Source organism: Pyxicephalus adspersus, chromosome 3 (genome assembly GCF_032062135.1).
Source record: "Pyxicephalus adspersus chromosome 3, UCB_Pads_2.0, whole genome shotgun sequence".
In the NCBI taxonomy this organism is placed as follows: domain Eukaryota; kingdom Metazoa; phylum Chordata; class Amphibia; order Anura; family Pyxicephalidae; genus Pyxicephalus; species Pyxicephalus adspersus.
In genome coordinates this window covers 146,114,397-146,136,250 of record NC_092860.1, presented here as the reverse complement: position 1 = coordinate 146,136,250, position 21,854 = coordinate 146,114,397, and the positions used below count along the sequence as shown (strand labels likewise).

The following is a 21,854-nucleotide window of genomic DNA, read 5'->3' as shown; positions in this document are numbered from 1 at the left end:
AGTGGCCATGCCTAAAGAAAATCTTCTTCCATTGCTCCACGATCCAATTCTAATGCTTATGTGCCCGTTGTAAGCACTTTTGGCTGTGGACAAGGTACAGTATAGGAACCATTGTATGCGGCTATGCAGTCTCAAACGCAGCAAGCCTAAATCCACTGTATGTTCTGACACCTTTTTCCTCATTTTGATCATAAAAGCTTTTAGGATTTTGTACACAGTAGATTTTCTGTAGGATTGGACCCAGAACCAAATTGGTTACCTTTATTAAATTATTATTATAAATATTTAACAGGATTTTTATAGCGCCAACATATTACCCAGCGCTGTAAATTAAATAGAGGTTGCAAATGACATTCAAATCTAGTGACACAGGAGGAAAGGACCCTGCCCAAAGAGCTTACAATCTATTTACTTCGTTAAACTTTGATGCCCATGATTTTGATCTTGGTTTTATCTCTCGTTTTCTTTCCTGTTGGAACCAACTCACAAGACCTGCCATTTTGGAGATGCCCTGACCAAGTCATCTAGTCACCAGAATTTTCCACCTTAAACTTGCTGAAAACCTGACTGTTAACTTTCAGCATAATATACACCACCCATTGAACGGAGCACTTTTATAGCAGAAAAACGCGTGATACTCACTTTTACCCATTTCCTCACAGGGCGCTGCAATCATCTTCTTTCACCTTTTCCTGGAGATGATGGGGCTCATTGACTGAAGCTCAAGAAAGCTGGAGAAGATACACTTTTAGCAGTAAACCTGGGTGATCCAGCGAACCTGGAATGGATTTCTTAAAAGGCAATTGCTGTTTATTAGGTAATGTTTTTAATCCTGGACCAGATACATTATAAGTTTTCTGGATCACCCAGGTTCACTGATGAAAGTGTTTCTTCACCAGCCTCGGAGAGTTTTAAAAAATCAGGCCTGATTATCAACCATCTTGATTAAAAAGGCCGAGATGGCGTAACTCCTGGGCAGCCATGCTTCTGTTCATTCATTCCCGTGCGTGTGCAGCTCAGCTTTTTTGACAGATACCCAGAATGATCAGGCAAGTAGGAGAGATTATTGCTGAAGGGATATCACCTGTCCTATGCTGTAATATTATTCTACCTGAGTGTTGATTTTTAAAAGTAAAACATTAGTTAGGCTTTAACATAATAAATGTTATTCTCTTTTCTTTTCAGTGGTTTAAAAACTTGGATGACCAGCATATATACAATTCAGCTGTAAAATGTGGGAAATTATTAACAAGATACAAAAAGACTCTTGCCATTGGTCAGATGACTGTATTATGGAAGAATAGGCCATAGATGGGATGTCATTCGCTACGAGTATATTATTTTCTTCACCTGTTCTTCTTTTTAATAGTTTGTGTTGCTGAACAACCTCAGGACCCAGAAGCTACTGTGTAGAGGATGATGTAATATCCAAAGTCTTTTCTCAACCTCACCAACTGTTTATACCGCATTACATATTCCACCTCTCATCTCAAATATGTTTCTGTTTTCATCACTTGGATTAGCTTGGCTCTATGTGGGCAAATTACAAAAGTAACTTTTTTCACAGGAACTTTCTATAAACTTTCTGCTTCAACAATTCTCTCAAAGACTCATTTTCTCTTTGGCACTGTAATGTGTTAATAAATTCATGGTATGTGGCATGTAATGCATATTTTGTTAAGGCAGCCTATTCAGTCTGTAGTGGACTTGTAGGTGGGACATAACCCCCCATTCCTTACTGGCACCCCTTCCTAGGAAAAGGTGATACCAACCTGGTACTTGTTAGAATCATGCACCAGTGATCTGTGAAGGGAATTCAATTTTGGAGGGGAAATCCAGCAGCAAGTATTACTGTAGCAAGATTGCTGTATGCGTGCTGATCCCTTGTCATGGGAATACCACTATGCTGGCTGGGTTGGTTAGTTCTGACGGAGGGCGGGGGGGGGGGGATGGGCACACTGTTTTTTTATTAATTTTTTGAAGGAAGGACAATATATTAAAACTTTGACAATAGTTGCATTTGCAATTATTATTTTTAATATTAACAAAATTCAATTATTTTACAGTTTAAACTACAAACATTTTACATAATATGAATAAGAAAAGTTAGACTAATCTTTGGGGAAAGTAACATTCATCCTTTTTTAAACATATTCTGAAAATTACAGCACATAAATTTTCCTTTAAAATTTTGGGTAGATAAGTTAACTAATTACTCGAAGAGCGTTGTATATACAGTAGTGTAAGGATCATATGATGCAAGCACAAAGCTTATACTAAACAGCTCATTAATTTTATATGAAACAAAGAATATGTGTTGCATGCTGTTTTCTTTACCCCAGTTTGGGAAAACAACATAACAACAATAAAGAATATATTTTTAGAAGGAAGATGAATAGATAGATAGGATAGATAGGATAGATAGGATAATCAGAGGTTCAGCTATTGAATTCTGTAAATAAAATGTGCATGCACTTATTGCACCGTCGAGATTCCGAGATTGCACCGAGTGTTTCTTTAGGTCAAGCAAGTGGTATGTGTATAGCCGATCAAATGTTCCTGAGTTGAGTTTAAACATTGCTAATGTGTGAACAAATGTGAATGTTCTTTTGGTGGCAAATGATGTTTGCATAGGGTGAACATAGAATAATTGGATAAAAGTAAGTGTCACGCACGGAGAGGCAGGACCACTAGGGGGTGTATTTACATGGTGTGAGCCCTGAAAAGGGCCAAGGCGCAGGGTCTAAGCAGTAACCAGGTTTTCTCCAGAGCCTCTAGTGGTGAGTATGTTGCACTGCTGGTTTTGGCCAGGTTGCGGCCCTTGGGCACACCAAGGTGGGCAAGCACGGTACCAAATCACCAGGCAGGAGTATAGTCAAGGAAAGCCAGGGTCGAGACAGGCAGCAGGCACGGGAGGTCAGGTCACACGCCAGGGGTCAATAGCCAGGGATCCAGGAGACAGACAGCACTGATGCAGGGGCCACTGCGGGCACAGGGAACACTGGAGACACTGGAACAGCATGAGGCACAGGAGAAGCAGGGATATCCACAGGCAGACAGGAACACAGAAACAGCACAGGGACGTTGACTGGGAACGAGGGGTTAACACAGGAGCTGGACACAGGAAACACTGGATTAGGCAGCAGGTGTACAGGAACTAGTAACTTGATGCACTGACACAGACTGGAGCCTGCAAGCAAGTTAAATAGCCAGGGCTGGTAATGGGGCTACTTCCTGATTGGCTAGCGGCCAGCATCAGAATGGCCCACATGTGCAGAGAGATGCCTGTGTTGTAGTGAGGAACAGGTAAGTGTGGCAGTAAGTCCTTTGAAGTTGGGTGAATATTTTTTAAAAGGCCTGCAACCCCATATCTGGGATAAACCCCTTCAAAGTCAACAGGAAACTTATTTTCCACTTAAAAGATTGAATATTTTTAGGCTCAGGATCCCCAACCACTGGGCCATTGGCTGTGGAGTGAGGCAGCCCTCATGGCTGTAGTTTTGGTAGTGACAGCATGGATCTGTGTCCTTTCTCTCCTGTGATTGGTTTAAGACAATCACATATGCTGGCATATGACAAGAGAGTGGAGGCAGCTTACATGATTGGCTGAACAAAAGGAGAGAAGTCACTCCTATTTGCATAATCCTATCTGCAGACTGCAGCCAATGAGTATGGACATTCTCTTCCTTCAGACCTGTTTCTTGCAAAAATATTTTTCCATGCACCTTGAAAAATGGTGTCAATTCCATGGTGCAAAAAAGTTGGAAACCTTAATTAGGCCATTTGATCAATGGAAAAAAAAGAACATTCACACGGAACACAAAATAGCTTAATTGAAAGATTTGTGTGATCAATTTCAATTGGGTACAGTTTAACAAATGGGTTAGATGCGGATTATGTGTTACCGCTGACAACCTGGCTATGCAGTTATTGCTGATCACTATGTGGCAGCTCTTGCAAAAATAGACCTCCGTGAATAAAAACTATTCTGTTTCTTCCTTCGAAGGACTCAGGACAGCGATTTAGGAAACCCAGTCTTTCCACCAGGGGTGGAAATGGAACAATTTTTTCATTGGTGTCTGAACAAGATTTCGCCAATTAGGAGTGCATTGGAGGGTGGTTCCCTGAGATCACCCGACGTGTTGCCAGAGGAACTGCCAGTGGAACCGGACAGATGGCTCTGCTATTTTCAAGTTATAGATTTTGTGGTGGGGTTGAATGCCCTTAAGGGAACCTTACGCCATTTAAACAGATGTATAATCAGGTTACTCCACCTGTCCAGTTGATTTCCCAGACATAGTCTATATTAATTCAATTAATGGCGCCTCACCTTGGATTAGGGAACCTGCCATTGGGTTGCTGTCTATGTTACCTAGGTCCACATGGTCGGCCAAAAAGGGTCTCACACGTTTTTTTCTAGCAGTCGCCCAGGCGGTTTTATCTCAGTACTGGGCCAAGATAGGACACCTACCCTAAAGGGAATGGGCAACAGAACTATCACACATACAGCTTATGGAGAAGTTGATAGCAAAACTTTATGACCAGAATGAAGTTTATCTGACATGGTCAATGTGGATAGATTTTGTAGGATTGGACGAGTTCCGACAGCTTATTGCTTGTGAATATTCCTACTCGAGGTACCATTCCGAAGTACTGTATTTGCTTAACTGGTTGATTTGATCCACTCTTTCCTTATTCTACATTTCCTCTCTCTTATTTTATATCTTATTTCTTATTCCTCTCTCTCGTATTTTATTTATATATGGTTTTGTGCTATGCGCAATCACAGTTATCTAAAGCAGTTTCGGAATATATTATTCCTTATTGTTTGTGAAAAGTTATAAAATTTGGTATACCCACATTTTGTATTTGAACAATTGTACAGGAATATTTTTATATGTAACCAACTCTATTTTATGTCTATATTGCCATGACTGTAATTTGTTCTGCATATTTCTCCTCTATTTAATAAAAATTGTGATATAATAAATATTATAATATAATTATATTATAGATAATAATAATAATTATTATATATTATAATAAAAAAAATGAGTAAAAACAATGGATTAGAAAAACTTCAGATAAGATTCACCTAATTTCAAAGAACGAACCCTTAAAAAAAGGAACCTAGGCATGTTTGTCCATCTCTAGAAAAATTTTAAAGTCCTTTATCTTAAAACATTCACGAGGGAAAGCAATACAACAACTTTCTGAATAGTCAATAAAAGAAGTACAAGTTGACATTTGAGAATATTACTTTCAATGATGAAAGAATAGTATGTTGAGGAAAAAGAATATTTTACGGCTTTATCCCTGGTACCCAAGGTTATTGTGCCTGGAGATGGGCTTTAAGCCCGTTGTGCTGAATCATTATCATCAAGTTCATGTAAGGTTGCATACCTATGGGAAACAATAGTCTCTTTTAATCTCTCAAACAGCAATACTCAAATCTGCAATTGACAATTCTGTCATCAGACATTTGGGCAGACGAAGACTAGACTCCATAGGAGTTGACAGCCAAGGGCCTGTAATCCAGTTTGTAAGTTAACAGGTTCCTCAGGTCTGATAGAATGGTGCCCCGGTCATGTTATGGAGAAGGGAACATGAAACATTGAGATTAGTGACAATCTCCCTCCTGACCTAATGCAAACACTCTGAGAGCTTCACACTGACTTACATGTTGTAAAAGGTCACATCCCATTTATTGAAAGGTTCCATTAGAAAGCAGGTAACCTTTCTAAAGCTAATATTATCTTACACAGAGGTTAGATGAAGTTAGATGAAATCTCTTCTTGTATCTTATAAACATGGAGTTTGCGAGTAGAAAATAAGAGCAGCCAGTCACGTAGTCTTTTTACTGTTACTTTTCATGTCATTATATCAACGTAAAGAATGCACGTTCATAGCAATCTCAAAAGGTGATCATTTACTACTATTAAATCATCATTTAAGGGAAATGATATAGGAAGTTCCTCCTACTCTGCTAATTTCTGCCCATTGTGTCTCATGATATGTGAATCAAAATGGTCCGAGATGAATAGACATGCATTGGCCATTTTTTCCAAAAAGGCTGCACAGTAAAGACTGAGTGGAGGTAAGTATTTCACATAGTGTTCAGAACTCAGGATGGTGGACATCCAATAAAATACCTTTACAAGGCTTTAATCCTCACATTACTCAAAGCCACTCATTAATGATATTGTGTCAACAGGCTCTGTTCTACAGTCAATATCCAAAGTTTTACAAGAGGGAACCTGTCAATCATGTTGTATTACACAATCTACCTATCCCTCTGCCATCACTGCTTAGCGAGTCACATTAACTATAGGGGTTGGAAGTTGTGAGTTTGCTGGCTTTAAGCGAAGGTTAGGGAATAACTAAATGCATGACAGTCATACAACTAGTATCAATCCAAGGGGTTTCGGTAGAGCATTAGACTGCTCAGTCTATCAATAAGGATGATACAAGACAAAAAAGGGGCAAATGCTACCAGAGGTGAAGCGAGTCTTGAAACTCCACTTTGACATTTGTGGACCCAACCAGAAATATATGGTAGTGAAAGTTTTACACATTTCTCTTTACATTCCAAAAGACCAACTTTCCCCAACCCAAGGCCATTATAGAAGAGCATGCATGGTTAACTTGCCTGTGTTTGCTGCTCCCCATTCACTGAAAATACCCAATGCTGTAGATATTCAAAGTCTGTGGACTATCTTCTCCTCCCACTGCATAATGTGGTTCCTCCTGTTGACTTATCAATCTCTACAGGGCATACAGGCAGGCGAAAGAAACCAAAGCATATGGCATAGGGAGTATATGTTTATTTATATGTATTTATATAGAGCCGACATATTATGCTGCGCTTTACCAAGTCTATAGTCATGTCACTATCTGTCCCTCAGAGGAGCTCACAAGATCCCTACTATAGTCATATACCTTATGACGTTTTAGAATGTAGGAGGGAACCAAAGTGCCTGGAGAAAACCCATGAAAACACAAGGATAACATACAAACTCCTTGCAGATAGTGTCTGGGCCAAGATTTAAACCTGGGACTGAGTGCTGTAACGGCCAGAGTGCTAACCACTGAGCCAACCGTGCTGCCCATTTGCTAGATTTTTGTCACACGGTTATGCTAATTGTCATACTGTATTCCATTTATAATCAACTAGCCAGCAAAAAGCCATTCAAATGCTGATACACACCCTTGACAATCAAAGCGATAACTCCTCATCCTCTCTTTCCAATATTCGAAAAAAAGTTGCCCAGAGTTCCACCGCTGTATTTCAAGTACAAATTTAATTTTCCACAGAAGAGCACACCGTCTGGAAAATTGATGGTTTTGCAATTCTCTGTATTTGGTAGATCATTTCCATCACCTGCCTATCAACTGGTTGCGTCCCAAACAACACAAAACAGACGTCTCATCAAATCTGTAAGAGCGGTGATAAAATTTGCTACTCCAAACCAAGTCGACATCCTGCTGCTTGTATTTCTCGGTGAGGTCCAATAAACCACGCACATAAAACCGCAACCGTAATTTTTACGAGGCGGCATAACCGCCAAGATGTTTGCTCGCTAAACAAAACGCAAAGCTGAGTAGAGCTGTCTCCACCTACCATGATAAAATTCAGGCAATTAATGTAAAAACAATTAGGGCACAGCTAGATGAGACTTTACCAATTATTTTTTAATCAAGGAGATGAGAGAAAGTTTCATAAAAGCTTGGTAAAATAATGGCGCATAGTTTTATCAGGCCATCATTAATGATCTTACAAACTGTGGCGCGGTATGTAAATTATGCATGAAAATAGCTTTCATTTAGCCAATCTGCAGAGGGTACCCGCTGTATTTCACGGGTCTTCCATGTAAATGTAACATTAAACACAGCCATATGATTATTGCAATACATCATTTTAGTATAATTAATACTATGGGGATTACAGGGAATATTTTAAACTAAGAGAGTATATATACTGTATATGTTCTTTTTAAGTCCTCTGCAGTCCATATGTACTCTGCTATCATCTGCAGTGACAGAAAGCAGGCTTTGCAATCCTATAAATAGCAATAGTAGTCATAGGAGTGTGTGCGTTTTATGTTTTGCTTTTTTTTTTTTGCTTTTTTGTAGTTTTAGGTTTTAGTTTGGGTTGGAAATACATAGAACTTCTGTGGCCATATGTAACTCTTAAAACTGAAGTATCTTCTCTTTGTCTAGGACAAGAAAAAGGAAGATTAAAATGTCAGCAGAACAGGAACCCACAAGAAACAAAGGCAAGCAATATTGCCTTTACAGTGCTAGGTCCCAGGCTCAAATCTTAGCCAGGACACTATCTGCATGGAGTTTGCAGGTTCTCTCTGTGTATGTGTGGGTTTCCTCTGGGTACTCCTGTTTCCTCTCACATTCCAAAATATGCAGTTAGGTTAATTGGCTTTTTATCAGAAGTTGGCCTGTGGTAATAACATATGATTATGTTAGAGTGTAAACTTTTGAGTGACTGTTAGTGGCATGAATATGGACATTTGTAAAGTGCTTTTTTTGTAATTTTAGCCACTATCAGCTTAATCCTTCTCTCTGGTATTCCACTAACCCGACTCTCTCCTCTACAAATCTATTATGAATGCTGCAGCCAGACTCATCCATCCTTCCCCTCCGCTCCTCTTCCGCTACATCTCTTTGCAGATCTCTTTATTGGCTTCCATTTCACCTTAGAATCAAATTCAAGCTCCTGTGCTTTGCCTTCAGATCCCTCTACAGTCCCACTTACATTTCTGACCTGGTAAAAAATCCCCCCCTAGCCACTTTCTTCCAATGACCTACTAATGACTTCCTCACTCATAACCTCATCACACGCACACCTCCAAGACCTTTCTAGAGCTGCCCCGACTCTCTGAAATCTCTGGATTTAAAAGAGCACTCAAAACACACTTTTTCAGACTCGCCTACCCATCTTCTTCAGTCTCTTAAAACCCTCAATACTTCCCACCATTCCATATCCCCCTCCTATTGTGTGTTACTTCCCCCACCTCTTAGATTGTAAGCTCTTCAGGGCAGGGGCCTCTCCTCCTCCTGTGTCACTGTCTGTTTCTGTCATTTGCAATCCCTATTTAATGTACAGTGCTGCATAATATGTTGGCACTATATAAATCCTCTTTATTAGTATTATTATTAAAAATAATAATATTAATAATAATAATAATAATAATAATAATAATTAAACAGAAATACATCATAAAAGAAGTAAAATAGGAACTAATGCCGTTAACTCAAAAACAACCAAAAAAGGGCCCTATGCTTATAATGTTTAAAAACAGCCAAAAACACCCCATTTCACCTCTTTTCACTGGAGGTATTTGGAGTGTTTATAAGCATTATTAGGTATTTCAAACATTTTACTGTGTGTTTGTGGGATATTTGGGGATGTTGCAATGCATTTAAACACTTTATAAACATTGCTGAATGCATTTCCTATATAGCCCATCAAGAAAACATTCTGATGTGCATAAGTCTATTGGAATGAATGAGAATTTCAAATATGAGCATTGGAATTTTAGGGAAATAATCTGTGTAGCATAACTGAAGTTGAGTGTGTGTTTTGTACTTGTATTATACTGCAGCTGGCCAGCAAATGTAGAGAATATGAAAAGAAGACAGGAAGAAATCCAAGGATAAAGTTTGCTTTATTCACATTGAACTTTTAATTAATGTGTATGGAACAACACTTTGCAGGTGAGCAGAGTTTGCTATCAAGGTGTTTGAGGAAAGTTGTTAACACTTCCAGTAGGGATGGGTGAACAAGCCCAGGTTTGCTCATTGCTTGTTCTCTTTGTTCATAAAAGGTTTAACAATTTTTGTTTGAAGTTCCCCAAATCAATAACTTATGTTTATGGGGGACATAACTTCCACCTGAAGTATCTGAGTATTTTCTGTTCTGAGTAAATGTTTTTTTAGGTTATTTTCCCATAGCATCAAATGTTCTTCAGGTATTTTTTCTGCAAGAGAAAAGCTCTAAGAACAATTACTCAGAAGGACAACTGGCCCAGGAACAAAGGGTGGATGTAACACTTCAAGAAAATTAATGAAAGAGCATAACAGCCTAAGGCTACGTACACATGTTAAATGATTCTAGCCCCGATGCGATAACTCAATGAGAATCTGGCGTGTGTACAGAGCTTGTCCGACTTCGTTCATGGATCCACCCTGGGAATCCAGGAATAATGAATGATCGTATTGGAAGTAAAGGGGAGAGAGCACAGCGGGGTGCTGCTCCATCGTTCTACCCCTCCCTCTTCATGAAACAGAATGACGCTGTATGTACAGCACTCATTCATGCATCGTCCTGATCTTCCACAATCCTTTCCAATGACAAAAATCTAACCTGTAAACGTAGCCTAAGAATATATGGCAAATAAAAAAACCCCTCTCTTTCAAAAGAGCAAATCTTCAAAGATTTATCCACTCGACTTTCTGAATAAGTTCATGGAAGCAGAAAAAGTCCAACAGCCAAAGTTTCACTATTGGGATCAAACAAGTACCTTATCCGTAATAAAAAATATTTCAAAATGTGAATTACAAACACAGACTGATTTAATTGTAAACAAATATTAAACTTTCCTATAATAAAATTACCTAAACACATAGAACTATGGAAATTTGGTGGAGAATGCAGTGATGTAATACTGTAGTTGTACACAAGGTGGCGACATTGGACAGAATATTATTCTAAATTATTTCCCAGTACTGCTTGCTAGAACATATTGGCATTGCAGGGAAATTCTTTGAATGGTTAAAAAGGTAAAATGCAACACAAAGCCATTAAAATAGAAATGCCATATGTTCAAGCTGGTATAGCATTTTCTTTTTTTGCTGATTCATTAGATGAGCTGGTGGAAAAAAAATAAGGTGTGTCACCACTACTGACCCTAGGTCAGGTGCCCAGGTTTAGAAGGAAGGTTAAGAGCAAGCAATAAGTCTTTGCAGGTTAACAGGTAAAATAGAGGAGCCCCCATGTTTCAGGAAAGGATCCCTTAAAAGGTTAAGAAACGTATGGTAGCAGAGATTTTTTATAGGGCCCCAAGTGTTGAAGAATACACCAAAAACAGGGAAACCCCCGATTTGTGTACTCTATTAGACAAAATTCTTGCTTCTTTTCAATTTCTTCAAATCTCAGTTGGAGAGGGGGGTTTTCTAGTTGTACAGGTTAATAGGAAAACTGCATTTTACAGATTATAGAAGAAAAAAAAATAGATAAAATGCACACAAGTGGACACTTATCCCAAATGATTTGCAAATGTTTAATAAATTTAGTCTAGTAGTGTTTACCAGAGCACATTTATGACTATAGGGATTAAAAGCTGAAAAAAACGTGGGTGATAACCACTCCCAATATGTCATATAAGATCTCTGAAGGCCAATTAAGGCTCAAATGAGCCAAAATGAGGGCTAAATTGGGAAATCACTCAACTACTGAATATTAGCATTACACAGAACACTGACAGCCCTCTCTCTGATCCCTAGCTATATGGAAAACACATTGTTGCGAATAGTTGCCAATAACTAAATATATACTGCATACCATTCCAACAGAGGCATCATATGGTTGTATGGCAAGTATTATATTCCAGTAGTCAGAATTGAACAAAAATAGAATTTTCAGGTCATTTGTGCTAAAGCGTACCTAAACTTAGAGATTTCACTTTACTTAAAAGGGTGGACAACTCTAAAAATTCTGTTTGTGTTTTTTTTTTAAGTGCAACACCTTTTTTTTTTTTTTTTTTTTTTTTAAAAAAAAAGGGTACAGCACGGCCTTCTTAATTTCTCGATCACCTAGGAGATGAAGAATGAATGGGAGGTGTGGTAGATCACTGGGGGTTGCTCATGGTAAGGGGATGCTTACAGGGCAGATCAGAGACCACAGTTTCCAAAAGTCCAAAACTACAGCACTTTTTATTTGTTTAGCCATGTGTTACAGCACTTCACAACAAAACAATAAACAGTACCCGGGCTGGACCTCTGGCTAAATCACTTGGGTGTCCTCTCCTACTAACACATTCATTATATCAGTACTGTTCCACTCAGTTTTTTAATACCGTTTGGCCACTGGCTTTCCTGGAACCATATGGCCTTCTCTCCCAGCCTGGAATCCACTCTTGCTGATCAATTCCCTCAGCCTCTTGCTGGTCAGTTCCCTTCCTTCCTTGTACTTGAGTACAGGTGCATATAACCCAAATCAGGATTGGGTTGGGCCAAGGAACCCACCCTTTCACTCCCTTGACCGGCTCCAGGGCCCTAAAGAACTTGGTTTCTTCCTAAAACCTATACATCAATTAACACTTTCAATTCCCTGGAGACTTTAACCTTTCTAGCGGTAAACCCGAGTGTGACTCGGGGTAGAAAAAAGTTGCTAAAAGCGGTAACCCCGAGTCACACTCGGGGTATGTAAACCTATGGGAAGTAATAATAAATACACCCTTACCTGATCCGCCGGCGTCCCGCGTTGTCCATCACCACGATCTCTGTCCTCTTCCTTCTTCCTCCGCCGGCTTCTGCACACGATGAGTCACCGGGGAGTTCCTGGTGACGTTGGTGCGTGTGTACGTTGCCGGGGGGGCGGGAAATTCAAAATCCATTTGTATTGCATTCAATACACAATAACTGTATTGAATGCAATACATTGGATTTATATGTGTAAAAGCAGTACATTGTTTTTAAGAACATTTATTTTACAGTATATATAATAGTATAAGTATAATATGTTTTTTTTAATTTTAAAAAAATTAAAAAAATCTTCTTTTTTAAGAAAAAATACATAGATTTTTTAATTTATTCAATTTATTGTTCTTACATGATTTTGTGTTTCAAACGTCATTATACTCATACTATTATATGATACTGTAAAATAAATTTTCATGAAAAACAATGTACCGCTTTTAGACATATAAAACCAGAAAGAAATGAACCGCTAGGGAGGTTAATGCACTTTCCCTGCCATTTTTGGGACACTTTGTCACATACCCCCCCTCTGTTCGACCCCGTGGGGTTGGACACATTGTCCCATACAATTAGTCCCGGCTAGGGCAATTGCCTTGTAAATTGCCCTTGAAGACCTATCTGTCTCCCCTTTTCTAGGCAAAACAACAAAACAAACAAACCAACAACAACAAAACAATTTTCTATTTTAGAGACCCGGTGCTCTGGACCAAGGTGTCTCTGGTATCTTAAAGCTCTCTCTGCAAAGCGTCTTTTCTTATAAGTAGAAATCAGTTTCTCCAGATATTCAGCAGTCTCTTGTTTTTCCTTTGTCATCACTATCAGTTGAACGTTCTTTCTTGGTCCCACCCTGTGTAAAGGGAACATGAAAAATGTAGCATTCATATAGCTTTTCCCAAGACCCAATTCTCATGTGCCTCTGCATAGGACGATCGATATTTGAGTGTCTGGGACAAGTATAGCTGCACCGCTCACATTGGCTTTTTAATTTTTGTTGGTTTTGGAGGCTTCCTGTTTCCCATCACTTTTTCAGCCTTCACATCCACTGGTATAGCAACACCTTCCTTCATCTTTACTTCACTTAAGTTACTAAACTCTTCCCACACCTTTTTGGAAACAGAGATACTTTCATGAACTTCTTTGGACTCTTCCATCATCTCCAGGATGTCTGGGCGAAGCCCATTCAATTCATCCATTTCTTTCTGAATTTTCTCGTTGGATTCATTTGCAGTTTTTTCCAACGGTTCTGTTGAAGTAGAGCCCCTCTCTTCTCTATGACTTCAGTAGACTTTGTGAAGTGAGATATGGCACTATTGTGCACGCTTTTGTACTGGTAGGCCAAGCCCAGTTGCAGATTGCCAACTTCTTCCTCTTTCTCTTTTGTCCCTTCATTCTCTTAATCTTTAGATTCACCATCTCCCTCCTCAGCCTCCATTACCTCAGCTTCTTCCTGCCCTTCAGGCTGTTCATTTGTCTCAGCTGCAACAGGATCCCATCCTTTAGTTTGGACTTCAATAAAATGAAACTTTTCCCAAGTCAACACAGGAACACATTTATCAGCTTCAATCTCAGTTAACACATGAGCCTCTTCCAAAGTGATACTTTCTGCAAACTGAACTTCAATTGGTGCGGGAGCAGTTTCTTCAGCCACTTTGACAGAATTTTGTAAATCTTAATCTGATTTATCAAATGCTGCATCCGAAACAAGATTGGTATTTTTCTCTTCAGCTGATAAGGAGGCACATTCTGTCTCTTGATCATTAACCATTTTAACAGACGTCAACTTTTCTGCAAACTGATCAAAGTTTCTTAGAGTAATATTTTCACTGTTCCGCTGAGTATCTATGGTATATAGTGGCCGGGCGTACAGGGACATCTGACAGGCCACCCCACACTCCATAGCTTCGCTGGTTAGAGGGCATCTGGCAACGACATGGCCCCACTCTTGGCGTCTCTAGCACTGTAATGGGCGCTAAGTGTCCACGGAAAAAGTCTCACAAGCCCACCTGTCTTCTTTGTACTGGTCCCCGGCCTCTCTTTCATTCCCGGCCTCACAAGGGTAAAAATTATTCTGCGTTGCCCCGGGTAATGATCTTATCTGGAGGTCCACATGTGTCTGGTAAGTCCATTTGTGCACTCATCGGGCCCGCACCACAGGGGTCATGCCCAGATGACTCAAAATTTCAGTTTTTAGCTTTACATAACACTTGGCGTCCTCTGGGGCCAGGTAAAAATACGTCTTTTGTGAGTGCCCTGTTTTGCCACTATACCCGCCCACTGCGCTTGTAGCCAGCCCTCTCTCTCCCCAGTCCTCTCAAAAGTATAGAGGTGTAATTTTTCACAAAAAATGGCAGGCTCGGATGGTAACGGGGCTACCTATGGTTCTAGAGTGTCCCTCCAAACTCTGTGCGGCCAGCTGCTGCTCACTCACCACTTTCTGATCCTCCGCTGCACCCCAAGAGACCTCCACCAATTGTGCAAACAAATACCGGTTTGTCTCCTGCTGTGCTTTATCACTCTCTCTTTGTATTTCATAACTCTCTCTTAGTGCTTTATAATTCTCTCTTTGTGCAGCATTAGCAACCATCAGCTGATTCAGGACCTCTTCCATTTTGCTGACACTCTATACACTGGCCCTTTAAATGCGCTGCTGCTTAATCTGCCCGCATCCTCCACCAAAATGTAGTGGATAACTGGGGGTTGCTCAGGGTAACGGGATGCTTACAGGGCAGATTAGAGGGAGTAGACTCAAAAAGTCCATAATAACAGCAGTTTTTATTTGTTTAGGCAAGTGTTACAGCACACTCCACAGGTGCCCTATCTTACTAACACATTAACTATATCAGTACTGTTCCACTCACAGTTTTGTAGTACTGTTTGGCCGTTGACTTTTCTAGAACTCTCTGGCTCTCTCTCAGCCTGGAACATTCTGGCTCCCCCTCAGCCTGGAATTCCCTCAGCCTCTTTCTGGACAATTCCCTTCCTTCCTTGCACCTGAGTGCAGGAGCATATAACCCAAATCAGGATTGGGTTGGGCCAAGGAACCAACCCTTTCACTCCCTTGGCCGGCTCCAGGGCCCTAAAGAACTTGGTTTCTTCCTAAAAACCTATTCATCAAATCACTTTAATTTCCCTGGAGCCGTTTGCACTTTCCCTGCCATTTTTGGGACACTGTCACAGAGTACAGAAACTAGAGAGACAGAGACAAAGGAGCAGCCAAAAGCCTCCCAGGATGCGTGACGTAGGTATCCCGGGAAGCTCTTGGCTGATCCTTCTGCGCATGCCCGAGCATAACAAGACATGTGCAGAATGAGCCCATTCAGTGCTAGGGAAAAAAATTGCCGATCTCACTGTGCACTGAGTTTTTTCCCAATCTACGTCACCTGATGTTGGAAACAAAATTGTTATCCTAAACCTTCTAGGGCAGTGTTCCCCAACCTTTCGGACGTCACGGACCACTAAATGTATGGACTCTGCCCACGCAGGGAGCCGTATGTCACTCAAAAGGAGAAGAAACTTCCCCCAGAGTGATTTCATGATGCCAGAACCCGTACATTTAGACCTGTGATGGTTGAGTGGGTGGGTTGTGCCCAAAGACATAACCCTCCCACCACCCCGAGCCTGCGATGCGTACAGGAGACATGGTCCGGTGCTCTGGCTGGTGCGCCCCCCCCCAAGCAGGAATCTTCTCCAGACCCATCTGGGGGGTGCACCAGCCAGAGCCATGGACCACAGGTTGGGGACCGCTTTTCTAGAGTATGTAAAGGCCACCACTGTTCTTCCACAATATCACAAAACTGCCATGTCTTCATTTTTTTGCAGAGACACAGGAGTCCTGCAATGTTGATATGCTGCTGCCCCCAAAATCACCTTGTTACGCCCACAAATCCTTTTTCTTCGGTGTAATCAGAATATATTACTGTAAAAAGCAGCTAATGGGCAACTGATTGACCCTTGCCATTCTGCAGCTTTAAATTGCAGTGTATTACCAGGAGATGTATCAAATTTCCCTTGGCATCTGACTAAAGGGTTGGCTAGTCACAGAAATAGGAATACTACAGAACGGAGGGGATCCACCACCTACTATTGTGGCAAAATAGTAAAATGTCTGAAAAGAAGAATAAATGTGCTATAGAGGGTCGTTGGATTACAGATAATAGTGGAGGAGGGGTACCATCATGTTCGCTATGTCCTGAGAATGTACTGAGAATGTTGCCTAGACACCTTCCTATACATTGGTAAGTGTAGCTCTCAATGAGACTCTTTGTATGGTTTACAAAAATGACTCCTGGAGCAACAGTACATGTAAAACACAGCAATGGCATCTGAGATACTCACGTCAAACTCATTGAGGGCAGCGGCCAGCTCCCCAATGCCTGTGTGGCCCTGCTTCTCATCAGTGGGCGAGGTGGCCTGGGCAGCGTTGGAGATCCCTGCAATAGCCTCCTGCACTTGTTTGAATACATAGTCACGGTTGGCCCTGGTGGCTGCTACATCAGGATGGCGGAGGAAAGCTTGGGAGGCTGTGTACAGCATTGTGGCATTCTTCTTCAGAGCTCCTCGAGCAGCTGCCATTTCATCCCTACAGTGAGGGTCATTAAGCTCCTCTTTGGAGGTGAAGAGAAAAGATATTTCAGCTCAGAATGAATGAACTTGCTTAGGAAAATTATAAGTTAGCACCAAAGGCATGAAACTGCATTCCATTCAAAGTTACCATTAAAGGTGACCAAACCCTGAAAACCTTGCATCTGTGTACTCATAACCTGGTATCCAGTTTACTAGGACGGGCACTGGGCATGGTAAATTTAGCTGTAATATTATATGATAAATGACAGGTCACTTTAAAGAGTTATATATTGGTAAAAGACACACAGTACCCTCATAGAAAAGTAATTAGAGAAATTGATAAATTGTTAGAACCCAAAATAATAAAGTCTTTGCTGGAATTAGGTTCCTGCCCTTTGCCTTCAGATCTTTGCTTAGGGTTGGCAGCCACTTTATTGACTTGCCTTATTTACCCTACATTTCCGAACCACATGAATAACTAGTTATATGAATTATCTCAAGCATACTGAATTCCATGTTTCTTTAGCAGTACACTATATTTGCCTTGGTCCCATAACATTGTGTCATCCATCAGTCTGGGATCTCTCTCTATATGGGTTGCTCTCCAAACCAGCACATTCTGCACACATTCATTTGCTTTACCCATTAACTCCATGTTGATCCATTTAGTCTAATGTGTTATACATTGTATATTCAATACAGGTTCTCTTTAAACATAGCTGTATTACAGATATCAAGCAGTTTACCTGTTGCCTCCTTGCAGCTACATAGTTGAGTTTGACCATTTCCTTGCCAAACTCTTTAAAGCGATGGGCCAAATCTTGTTCATTGGTTGCACATTTCACAAACTCAAGAGCTTCCTCCACCTCAGATTAAAAAGAATAAAATATAGTGTTAGTAAAACTCACCAAGAAATAAGTATTTCAGTGATATATATTATTATATATTATGACAAGCAGCCTATTTCAAAACCATTTATTGCAAGGAAACATTTTACATCTCGTCAGATATATTAGTGGAATCATATTGTAAATTCTAATCTTAAGGTATACATTTGAAAGGTGATGAAGCATTTGTATTCTGAATTGCCTTGTAGTATTACACTTGTAGGCCTAGTTGAAGGTCTTAGACAGCAAAGGTTAGCATACATAGAATTGTTGGCTATCATTAGTGCAGTAGATGGAAAATATTATCCTAAAAATGGTGTAAATATGTCTCAAGAACCCGATCATGGCTGCATAGGTATATCCAAAAAGAGAGCAAAGCCTAAAAAAACAGAGGAACTGCTTTGTTGGAAATATCAAGGGCACCATTCTACTTTATTTCATGACCTACTTTATCAAGCCTTAATAACAAAGAGGTAACAAAGAGGCAACTTCAACTTGTGGTGGGGTAAAAACTTCTGTACCAGTTACAGATGAAATCTGAGTATCCAACACCATAATATAACCCAACACCAAATATTAACTGAGCACCCAATGTAATACCCAACCATTTTGTTCCAATAAGCTCCTTACAGATACCCAACCTTTTGCTTCCATGAAAGGGGATGTCCACCATCTGTAATGTAATGCTGGGCCTCAGGGATCATTGTGCTACCATGCTATGGAATCCATTCATGGTACTCACATGTCCACTAATACAAATATGGCAGCCACTTGCTAATAATCCCAGCTTGAATTAAATGTTATTCTTTCAGAGAGTAAATACTATGAGCATGTATACAAAGTTAAACTTTCGCAACAGTCACACATTACCCGCAGATAAGAAATCAAGTGGATAAAACAAAAAATGTAAAGAATTGCTGGAATTAGGTTCATGTCCCTTGCCCTTGCTCAGGACTGGAAAGCTTTAGAACTTCAGTAACTTGACCTGTTTAACTTACATTACCTTTACCTGCATGTCCTTGATAGATGAACACTGAACCTCTAACACCACGATATAACCGGCCACCAAATTATGCCCAAAAACATTATTGTTTCCGACAGTACATACTATGTGCCTAATTTATTATCAGATATTAAATGTACTTTCACTAAATTGTGGCTGCTTTATATTGTTCCTAAGAATGTCCTATCATGATACTATATACTATATTATTTCTTTTTATGGGGGGAAAATATCAATATTCCCCTCCTCAATATGCTGATAGACTAGCTTATCATTTATTTACATTTATATAGACACCAGCTGATATTAGGACACAAATCAATAGCATATTTGATTAACAACTATATTTTTATTGATCTAGATATAAATATTACAAGTGCCAAACACATGTTGCCAAACTACTACCCCTGAGGAAGCCCAACAAGGCGAAACGCGTCGGGTACAATCATCGACATGATTTAATCATCATAAATATGTGGTAATAATATATATGCTGTGTTGAGATGAATTATGTCTAGTGCCTCCTAAAGGCCAATTCAACAGTTGGGGCTCCCCAAGATTGCATTGTGGTCCAACCCTAAAACTGTTTTAATATATTTTTGATACATTACTCTGTATGTCCATGTACAATACATTTTGAACATTTCTGTACTGTAAAATGAATACTGTGGTCTATGACAAATGCCACCTAATTTGCCTATGTGAAATATTGACCCTGTGTATATCCAAATGTATATTCAATACAATTTTTCTATGTGCAAAAAAAACCCTACTTTTCCTTCTCTCTATGTTATTTGATATGCCTAATTTATTAAACAACTCCAAGGCTGGAGAGGATACCCTTTCATGAGTGATCCAACAAACCTGGAATGGATTTCATTCCTGGACCAGATCTATTCCAGGTTTGCTGGATCACCCAGTTTCTTTGATAAAAGTGTATTCTCTCCACCCTTGGAGAGCTTTAATACATCAGCCCCCATGAGCGTGTACCAACTGAAACAATACAAAGTTTAAGCTGGAGTTCCAGTTTAGTATTTTCAGTCTCCAGCATCAGTATTTTTAGAGACCCTTTGATTATACTCTGGCTTTTTATCTTCCAGTACAAACATTTGCTCTTAATGACCTGGAGTTCGCACTCTTTTTCTCACTTCACAGTAACGCATAAATATCTGTATCTCACAAAGTGTCATTTCCTCCTGTGAAGTTCCTGGCTCACTTCTGCAATGTCCATGATTTTATCTGACAGGTCTCCTTTCTGTATCCATAACTTGACTGCTTGTTCTCCTTTGGGTCCCTTTAGCTTTCCTTCTCTAAGAGGATGAGAATAGTTCTTGTGCATTGATCTTAAACTGAATGCTAAAAGAAAACTAAAGTTTTTGTAGTGTTGGAAAAAGTGAAGAGGAGTTAAACCTTTTGTCAAGTTTTAATTGCCATATATGTTCCCATAATATGATTTTCTTGGAACTTCCGAGTCAGCGAAATCGGTTTGCCGAAATTTCGCGGACCCATTGCAAGTTTGAGGAAGTTTTCGGGAGAATGCCAGAGGCTCATCCCTATTGGAGACATTCACTCTTCACTGGTGAAGTCCCACTGGCAAAAGGAATCTAGGAAGCATTATTCTAGTTATAATATTCCAACCCTCCAACACTCTCCAGGTATGGATATCTCTACCCATTATATGTCTTCCTGCTCTTGTATGAACCCCAATCCTTAGCTTCCTGACATGCATAAGGCAGAAATAGTGTTTAGTAGAGAAATGGGGGCTTCAAATCATCAGACCACCAATGCTTTGATTATATGTTATACAGAGATGTTATTTAAAGGAAAGTATCCAAGGTTTAATAGATTTGCAGGTCAGGTAAAGGTAAATCATATTGCTCTTGATTGGCTTGAAGGTGAAATATACTGCGGGTCAGCAGTGGTTGTGGGTGAAACACATCAGGAGTAAAACTTTACTAGATAGGAGAACCTGTACAATGTAAGCCATAATATAAAAGTTGATTGAACAAGCAATACTGGGTTGAAGAAAAAACAAAGACCGTGCTGCATTACTGGTGAGCAAGTGCCAAGCATATCCTGAAGTTCAGGGTGGCCATTGGGGAGGAAGGAGGGAGAAGTGGTTTTGCACTGGGCACTGGGCCCCCAAACTAAAGTGCCTGACTTTTGAGAAGCTAGATGTTTTAGATATGGGAAAGGGAGGCCTAGGAAGTCTATTTAGTACAGGGCTCTGCTGGAGTAATGATAATCTTGGTGCATGCAGTAGCTTTGTGTGTATATATATTTGTTTTGGGCCATATTGAAAGTCTAACTACCAGCAAAAGGAGTGCTGATAATGGGTTTCTGGGTATCTATGAAAACCATACAGGGCCCTAATTCAAAGTATATCTAAAGCCAAATATCTATTTATTTATTAAACTATAGAAGAAGAGATGAAAGCGCTTTATAAAAGGGGCTTTCAATCCCAAGCTTTTTTTGCCATATTAGTCTCATAGTATTCTTTATATCTGATCCCCAGACACATAATCATCATACACATCATAAATTGAGAGTCATCATGAATTGTACAGGTAATCCCCGGTTACATACGAGATAGGGACTGTAGGTTTGTTCTTAAACTGAATTAGTATGTAAGTCGTAACAGGTATAATATTTTAATATGTGTAGTGTGGTGTGAGATACTGTATAAAATCCTCACTGTGAGTTATTCAAAAACAAAGCAAAAAAAAAAAACTTCTGGAGCCTAGACATTTATTAAGTTCTGGAGCAAGTTGTGCTTTGATATGCAAAAAGAAACAACTGCAGAGTTTGTCGTGGTCATTAAAGAGGTTGCAGAACAGCAAAAGATTTCTTCTGCAAGTCATGCAAAGTGCCCCTCCCCCCCATCAAGCCTCCGTCCTGCACACAAA

General features: G+C 39.9%; 1 protein-coding gene across 1 annotated transcript in view; it reads right to left on the bottom strand.

Annotated features, from left to right (window-relative positions):
* Positions 1-21,854, bottom strand: part of CTNNA2 (catenin alpha 2) — a 1,156,022-nt gene that overhangs the window by 922,744 nt on the left and 211,424 nt on the right. Inside the window, exons 4-6 of the mRNA XM_072406902.1 lie at positions 20,165-20,304; positions 17,805-17,924; positions 16,831-17,097 (exon numbers count right to left, since the gene is read on the bottom strand). Of these exons, the coding sequence (XP_072263003.1) occupies positions 16,831-17,097; positions 17,805-17,924; positions 20,165-20,304 (527 nt within the window). The remainder of the gene's footprint in view (positions 1-16,830; positions 17,098-17,804; positions 17,925-20,164; positions 20,305-21,854) is intronic.